Source organism: Lampetra planeri, unplaced genomic scaffold (assembly GCF_965212315.1).
Source record: "Lampetra planeri unplaced genomic scaffold, kcLamPlan1.2.h2 scaffold_869, whole genome shotgun sequence".
Taxonomy (NCBI): Eukaryota; Metazoa; Chordata; class Hyperoartia; order Petromyzontiformes; family Petromyzontidae; genus Lampetra; species Lampetra planeri.
In genome coordinates this window covers 28,104-36,921 of record NW_027615691.1, presented here as the reverse complement: position 1 = coordinate 36,921, position 8,818 = coordinate 28,104, and the positions used below count along the sequence as shown (strand labels likewise).

Sequence of the window (8,818 nt, the reverse complement as noted above, 5' to 3'; positions counted from 1 at the left end):
AAAGTGTACGTTTCGTTTTCATTCCAGTTTTCGCTTTTGATCGTATCAGTCGACTCGTTCGCACGGACTGAACCAATCAGATTCACCCGCAGCAGTTCACTGCCCTAGCTGGAGATTTCAACTGCAAATAAGTTGAGATTTGATCTTACCTGTGTGGTGGCTGTTGTCTGAATCTTCTTGCTTTTGTCTTTGCCATCATCTGGTCTCTCTGTGTCTGCTGCACTGTTGGTCTCAACGGCAGCGGCGTCCGTTTGACTGGATTCCACCACTCTGTCGTCAGTGACCTCTGACCCTCCAGAGGAGGCCTCTGCCTGAGCAGCCGCCGGAGAGCCGAAGCCCTGTAGGCCTGCTTGCAGGTCAAACTCATCCTTTTCCAGGATACTGGGTATGGAGCCCAGCTCAGAGCTGCTGGTCACGTGAACGAGAAGATCCAGCTCATTACTGGAACTGCTGTGGACTGACGGCTCTGTGCCGGACGGCACCAAAGGCTCACATGGACTCAAGTCAGGCAGCAGCTTCTCCTCCTCTTTGCTGAACAGGAAGTTGTTGCTGTCAGAAATGCTGTCCTTACCTTCACCTAGTGTAATTAGAGGGGGGGTGTTCTGGTCCAGGCTGCTGTTGGGCAGCAACACACTTTTGATGTTCAGTGTGTCCACAGCAGCACAATAGACATTGTCCATGAGAGAATCCACCTCCACCAGTGCTCCATTCTCAGATACCCCGACCGGCTCAGAGGTCAAGTCCATATCATCAAGCTTCACCTCTGTGGCCTCCACCTTCTCAGCCTTAATGTCCACCAGAAGGTCGTGAACTTCAACTCTGACCCCATCCACTGAACTTGCCTCCAGGACCTTCCCTTCAGCCAGCAAGTTACGAGAGTCAGCATTCTCATATTCAGTCTCGCTCTCCGGCGTCTGGGAGGTATCATCCATTTCTCTGATGTCAATCGTGCCTTTAATGCCAGAAGCCTGCGCAGACAAACCAGAGATGGTGCTGACCAAACCCTTCTTCCCTTTCTTTATGTTTTCCTCTTCTTGTCGCTGGTACTCTTCATACATCTTGGCCAAGTACTCCTTATGCGCCTCATAAGTCACCTGCAAGAGGTCAAACGTACGTAAACCTACGAACTCTGTGTACGAATGGATCAGTGTCTCCATCAGAGGTCCTCACCTTGGAGTGTGCTATGGAGAGCGTGTCCACCCACACGCGCCAGCCTCCCCACTCATATTTCACAGCATGGTAGAGCAGAATGCGAAAGATGTTGTAGACCATCTCAGCAATCTTCTGCTCTTCAGAGTTCTTAGGGTTGATGTACCCTAAAGAAAACATCCAGTCCTGCCACACGGAGCACTGAAGCAAACACCTGCACACATGAATCATCATCAGGTAAATCACTGCATTTGAGAAGCAGGAAAGATGAATCTGTTGTTCCTGTTGAAGTCTGCTCTATTTTTTATCCTCATCACTTTAAGTGTCTGCTCACCGTCTGTTCTCCCGGCTGTTGCTGAACAATTTAATCATGTCAGAAAGGAAAAGTCTACGGACGTCCATCAGCTCCTCGCTGGGGGCGGAGTTCTTCAACAGAGTCGCTATCACCTTGAGGATCACTGATATCACAACACAAAGCATGAACACCTGACGTCATTGCGACCAAAGGCGGGTATGTTTGTGCCACATGACATGCGTCTTACTTGGATTCTGAATCTTGACGGTGGAGTCGGGCTCAGGATGAGGTTTGTGAACAACCTGTGTGCACACCTGCTCCGTCAGAATCTGATGAAGGAAGAGGTGGGATAGTTATCAGTCCCATCAGCTGCACACCGACACTAATGCTGAAAGATCTGTCAAGGAAACCCATCGGACCTCGTACAGCGTGTTGTAAACGGTCAAAGTCAGCGTGTTGGTGTGCAGCATCAGCTTCTCTCCCATGAGAGTGAAGAGACTGTGTGTGTGCATGATCTCCACCTTCCTCCTGAAGATAGAACAGAGACACAAGACGGTAAAGTGGCTTGTTTGTTGCTCGTTTCTCAGCACTGCTCAAGGTGGGTGGGGATGGTGGTGGTGGAGGTAAATGTCAGGAACTGCCTGCTATCATACCTTGTCGGAGGTGTGTAGGTGTTCATTGTAGGCAAATTATGATTATTATTATGATGATTATTATCATTATTATTAACAGAACCTTTCCTTGGACCATAGATCATATTAAATACCTGGAAAGAACCCCAGATGGTTTGAAGGTGCCATCTGATATTTCTCGACCCGGACATGACCATGAAATTGACTGAAAGATTGTTGTAGCAGCCACATGTGTTGTGTTCAGTCACCATTACTACTCCATGTTAGCGTGATTTTAAATCAAAACTGTATCCGAGAAGATTTGGACCATTAGACAATCTGCACACATTCCACATTAGCAACAATTCTTCCATTTCCGTTGAGCAGCAAATGCTAAAGACAACCCAAACCCTTCAACTCTGTGACCCAAACCTGGATTCAACCATCCCTATATCCCACATTCTGAAACTTCAGCTGCAGGGAATTGAAGAAAAAAAAACATCTAATTGTAAAACTGGCATCAAGCAAAAGTGTTTCAAGGTCCTTTCAAAAAAGTGTTAGAAACAAATGAATCACCTCTCTGGGTGTAAAAAGTTTATGATGTCTCTGTCCTGCCAGGATATATCAGTTACTGCAAAACATGTTATATAACAGAATTTAAACACCTACACTAAAATATCGTCTCGTAAATACTCACTATTGCTACACAAGTATTTAATCACAGTGTACGACGCAGTCATCGGAATGGATCACTTACTTGTGGCCCAGATGCTTCAGGAAATATCCAAGGACTTTGAGAGATTGCACTCGGATGCTTTCACTGTTAGATGCCATGAGCTTGTAGATTACCCTGGAAGAGAAAAAAGCAGCAAATGCTGGCAACAGTAGCATGTCTTGACAGAATGAATAATAGGCTCATTGATGAAAAGGCTCCTGCACTGGTTAGCTGGCAACCACTTTGAATCAGAGAGAATCTACTCTAAATAAAGGTCCTGGCAAAAGGAGACGGGATGTATTCCTTAGAAATCAGAAATCAGGGCAGTTTAATGGCTCATAGGACACGTATCATGATACAGACATTACTTTCTTTCTGCTACTATGCATGTGCACGTATTTTGTACATATTTGAAGCGCAATACAATCTGAGGATAGTGTATGTACATGTATTGCTGGGGTATTGTATTTAAATGTGCACACTTACATTTCATTGTATTTAATAAGTATTTTAATAAAAACTAATACTTTGTGCATTCACCTTTTTAAATTCTTTATTGTACAATTCTTCATCTTTCGATTCGTCATCGATCAAATACAATGAAAAGAACTATGTATAAGGACAGACTGTCATATGCCATTACTTTAGCAACAAGTGAAGAAAGTTTTAGAAAGCCACTGAAAAACTTATAGGCATACACAATATTTCATAGTTAGCGCATAAAATGTGTTAGTTTCAGTGATAAATGTCCCTTGTAGTAATATGTAATAAGGTGGGTGAGGTTGGTGATGAAATTCTATTTAATCATATATTGATATATGTAAAATGTGATATATTATATGATGCATGAAGTTGTGAATGCAACTTTTATTATGTGATTGTACTTTTCATCTTCATCGACTCCAGGAAGATTAGCTGGCGTTCTGTGTCCACTCATGGGGATCTGAAATAAACTAAACTAAACTTAAGTTAATGTATTCAGTGTTGTTGGGGTTTTTTTTAGCTTTATAACTGCTGTATATTCACTTTCTTTTCTTGTTGTAATGAACAAATTTCCCTCCAGGAGAAACAAAGTACTTCTGAGTCTGTCCTGACAGGTATGATGATATATTTTGAAATATTGGGCAACGACACACATCATCCGTTGTTGCTTCACAGTGGGTACGTTCAATCATCCGTATCGTGCGGTGGGATCGATGCCGAGGGGCCTCACCTTATTCCATTTCTCTGGTCAAAAGCAGGGATCATGGAGGCTGGATGCTCAGACATCAGCGCCACCACCAACTGCAACACATCGTGCAGATTCTCATCCTGCAGACAAACCAGGAGCAAAGAGAGAAAAGGGAGTTATCTTATGTGATCCTATGATATCTTTTTTTTCTCCTTCAAGACGCAATAATGAATAGCACAAGAGCAGCGTCATTCATCTTAAAACCTAAAATGTCTTCATGTCGGTGAGCTGATTTGTAGCAGGAAGTGACATGTACCTCATGGGTGGTTAACAAATAGTTCAGAATGCTCTGCAGCTCATCCTCCTTCACACCCTGGTCCTGAAAGAACGAGGAGGACAGAGATAAACCGTGAGCGGCCCCCTCTGGAAGGACAGATGTACAGTAGGACAGCTGACATTGTGACGTACAACTGATGGTCATGTGGTCTGGACTAATCAGATAAACTCAACATTTTTAACGCATTCAAGCAAACAAAAATGGCACAATTCAGTCTTTACTTGATGTACAGTATTCCAGAATTATTCCTTCATGCTTCTAATCACAGTCTTTTGACACAATAAATAAATAAATAGCAATGACATTATCAAGCAGGAAACCAGCAGGAGCTGACTCTTAATTGCAGCTTAGCGCAGCTCAAAGTCAAGCAGCATGCAGTGCTGTGAGGTGTGGAGACTGGCGGGATGTACCTTCAGGATGAGCTGCTTTAGGAAGAGCAGCATAAACCCCCGTAAAGAGATTATTTCTTTTTGGGTTGGCCGTGGTCCATCTGTGGTTGGGGAGGGAGGGAGGGAGAGGAGCAATTAAACAGGAGAAATCAAATATCATCCAGGTTTACTTTCTGCAGTTTTATACCTTTGTGTTGCATCAAGCATCAGTGTGACAGTGTGATTTTATTTGTTGTTTTCCATCATTATCCTGTTATCCTTTGATTCATATATTTTACTTGGTTTCAATTTATTTCAACATTTATTTTAATTATCACTCTTGCTGTTACTAGCATGCATGGACTGTATTTATTTATTGAATCAATCCAGACTGTGGTCTTTCCTCACTGTTAAATTGCTGATGGTAAGATGGTGCTTCAGTTACCTTTCTTCTGAGATACATAAGTGATGTGTTTATACAGACACGCATACACATCACAATCTATACAGATGGCTGTGTGAGTGTGTGTGTGTGTGTGTGTGTTCTTGGGTGCCTTGGGGTGCTTTATTTGACCCGTTGCATTTGTGCTTGATTGACTGATTGACTGGTTGATTGATGCTGCTGCGGTCACACCAACACGTCACACCAGTCACCAACAGCTCATTAAAACTTCACACAGCATCACGTTAGGTTGACGTCCTGAAGTAAACCCCTCCCTTCCATGTTACATTGAACAGAAAGCACTAATATCCTGTAACAGGCTCACAATCATCATCAGAACACGATGTTTAACGTTATTAGGATCATACAGATGGTTCACTGCCATGTTTGTGCACTGATGCAGAGTCTGTGGGCCGCACTTGGTAAATGTAGCCAGTAGGTGGCAGCAGAGAGCTTGGGACAGATCAAACCTTTTGACCAGAACATGAGCTGCAGCGTCACGATCTGTCCCGACTCCTCTGAGTTCCATTTTCGGTGGGATTTTCCTTTATAATAACACTGTGTGAGAGGATGACTCTCATGTCCTGCATTCATTGGACCAAATGTAGACAAATATACTGACATAATTCTACAACATCTCATAGATGTTTGAGGACTCTATATCCGTTTTTATTACAGATGGTTCTCACTGGCAATGCTCAGATGCAGTTTACTCTGTGTTTTCTTTGTACCACTGAGGGAATGAGAGTTGTGTGTTAGGAGAGGGGTTCACATATATTCAGTGTGTTTTCTGCATTGGGTTGAGTTGTTATCTGTTCTGGGAGGGTTTGTGGTGGTTGTGATGTTTTTGACTGCACTGAGTAAATGGGAATGGAAACAATGGTGCACTAATCATATAATTAATAACCAGCCATAAGCTAATGCAAGAAAAGACTATTTTTAAAATGTATTTATATGGCTGAACCTACTGCTCTGATTTCACCTCATTAGTGTTTTCTTTCTAGGTATTTCTTTGTGTTATATTATTCACAGTTAAATATATTGTATATACTCACAACTGCAACATAACAGCAAACCCATTGGCAGCCAGTAAAGGGCTTCTGTGTGTACAAGTCATTGAAATGGACAGACAACAGACAAGAGCAACAAAAACACATTTTATACTGACAGCTAGTCGGATATACGAGGTAAAGGAGGCGTTCCTTTTGCAACTTCCTGTCTGCAGCTCAGACAAGGTCTCACTTGAAACGTATGAAAATAATCCGTGTTTACTAACTTGCCTTCCTCTGCCTCCTACTGACAAACTGTAGGAAACGCTGTATCACAAAACGAATGGCTTCAGCAACAGGTTGATCAATACAACATAAAGCTATTGAGACGTATAAAACAGAGCCGCGTGAACGTTACCACCTGTGAACATAAATCCCTGCAGGATTAGCAGGACTCGGTGTGTTCTACATCCAGTCTCCTTCATTTTGGCAGTGAAACCTGGCAGCTTTGTCACATATTCATTTCTTATTCATCCTGTGCAGTCAGGTGGAACACACTGACAGACTCATTTGCCTTTGGAGAGCTATTCAACGCAGGGCCAAGTACAACTGCAAAGGCCTTTCAGTGAAAATTAGCTCTAATGTCTATCTTCCCCTCTCTGATAAACTCCAACCTCTGCCTGCCTTGGCTGGATACATGTTCATGTATGACAGATAAAGCAGCCACTGACACCCGACCATCCCGCTGCGCCAACAAACAGTCAGTCAGTAATCAATGAGCAGGCTCCCGGAGGATGCAAGAGGACGGTAAGTATCACCGCATCCTAACACTGATTAATAGAGTGAGAAGGGAAAACCCAGCACAGGGACACAGGCCGACATAGAGGGGATGATAAGAACATTGTTACAGCAGCCACAGCTTCCACTTTATTCACAAGCAATTATACTCAGTGCCTCTGCACATCTCTTGTTTCTCAATCGCAGATTACTTTGCTTCCTGTATCTCAAGGGCAGAAGGAGAAAGAGTTTATGAAAATGATTTATGCCCATGTGATCAACGCATTACGTATGATGCATGACGGCAGCCACAGCATGCAGCAGTAGCGTCCAAATAATTCCTATGAAAACAACAAATTTGTACTGTTGAAGTGCTTTAAAAACACACGCCAGGGTAATACCTATTTAAAACTGAGAAAGAATACATTTCTAATATAATAATGTAAAAGCATTGTTGAAATAATACGATTCCAGGTCAGAATTGTTTTATTTTTCATTGCACACAGGTACAATGAAACTATGTGTCAGAATATACTGTACAGAAATATAATATAATATAATATAATATAATATAATATAATATAATATAATATAATATAATATAATATAATATATAATAGCCATTCTACTGTATATTGCTACTCTGTGGTTCAGTGGTGTAGTTGTTCAATAATCAATTGTAAAAATGAAATAAAATTAATTCATACATTAGAAATCATGGGTCAGACAACTGTTCCTATCCAACTCTTCATTCTTAGTGACAAAGTTTTGACTTTAAATGATTGGAGCATGTGGTTCGTCGTGACCTTGCTCACATCACATCTGTTTTCAGACTCGTCCCTCACACGCACCTCCACATGTCTGTGCTGATTTCTCCTGCAAACATGCAACGAGGCTGAACCGACGAGAAGTGAACGAGGTGACTTAGGTAAGCAGCCTTCCATTACTCATTATTAAGTGCCAGCGAGACAGCGCAGAGATGCAGACAAAAGGAGAATGATATTGATTGGGACAGATTATGTGTTGTACTGAGGTTACATGTCACGGACGGAGAGAAGCTGAGGTGCGAACATCTGTCTGAGTGTCGGCCGTGATTTGGTACATAACCAAATGATTAATGGCTTTAATTTGCTAACACTTCCTATGAAGGAGAAAAAAAGACACATCACTTTCCGAAACAAAGTGAGAAGGTGGCAGAGCTCTCTTTTAAACGTCCTCTCTGTGCGTTATACCTGAACACTTCATTATCCGCTTGACTCTCTCCCACTTTATACGCGTCTTTATTTGGTCATTTTTCAGTTCGGAATGACAAACCTGCCAAATAAATGGAAGATAAATGGAACCAAACTCTGAAAATGACCGAGAGGAGAGAGACAATCCTTTTTTTGATACATCGTCCTCCCAAATATCTCTACCCATAAGACTCTCTCAGGGATTCTGAGAACGTCCAGCACCACACTTCTGGCTGAGTCTAATAAAAAAGAAGCTTCATTTAGCAAAAAACGTCCTCATATATCGATGATATAAGAATCTTGGCCAAAACTCCAATTGGTCTTTGTCCCAACTGGTCACAATACAATTCCATTGTATTCATCTGTCTAGTAGTGACAGCGACACACACTCCTGCAGAAAATACGTCAAACATGAACTGCACCAACAAACCCCGGCGCATGACTTTAACATTTTTCCAACCTGCAACGACCAATGAACCAGTAAGACAGCTTGCTGGTCTCGTGGTGTTCCCTTGGAGCAAGTTAAAACACACATCCAAACATTTATCTAGAAAAACATATATCAATGAATGAAAACATATCTCTGATGCAGAAGCTAAACATTCTAAAACCCATCATCCTACAACGTGACCTAAATATATCTTTCATCACATACTGAGACTTGTACACTTCGCTTATGCAGCATAAGACGGGATAAAGAGCTACTAAGTAGAACGGATAAGGAATAAATTA

At 42.1% G+C, this 8,818-nt stretch overlaps 1 protein-coding gene across 1 annotated transcript in view; it reads right to left on the bottom strand.

Moving 5' to 3' along the window:
- Window positions 1–149: 149 nt before the first annotated feature.
- Window positions 150–8,818, bottom strand: part of LOC144742130 (neurobeachin-like) — a gene marked incomplete at both ends in the record, with an annotated part of 31,637 nt that continues 22,968 nt past the window's right edge. The window contains 9 exons of the mRNA XM_078624628.1: window positions 150–1,094; window positions 1,171–1,363; window positions 1,484–1,607; window positions 1,692–1,773; window positions 1,864–1,972; window positions 2,813–2,905; window positions 3,984–4,081; window positions 4,258–4,320; window positions 4,689–4,768. Coding sequence (XP_078480754.1) covers window positions 150–1,094; window positions 1,171–1,363; window positions 1,484–1,607; window positions 1,692–1,773; window positions 1,864–1,972; window positions 2,813–2,905; window positions 3,984–4,081; window positions 4,258–4,320; window positions 4,689–4,768 — 1,787 coding nt within the window. The remainder of the gene's footprint in view (window positions 1,095–1,170; window positions 1,364–1,483; window positions 1,608–1,691; window positions 1,774–1,863; window positions 1,973–2,812; window positions 2,906–3,983; window positions 4,082–4,257; window positions 4,321–4,688; window positions 4,769–8,818) is intronic.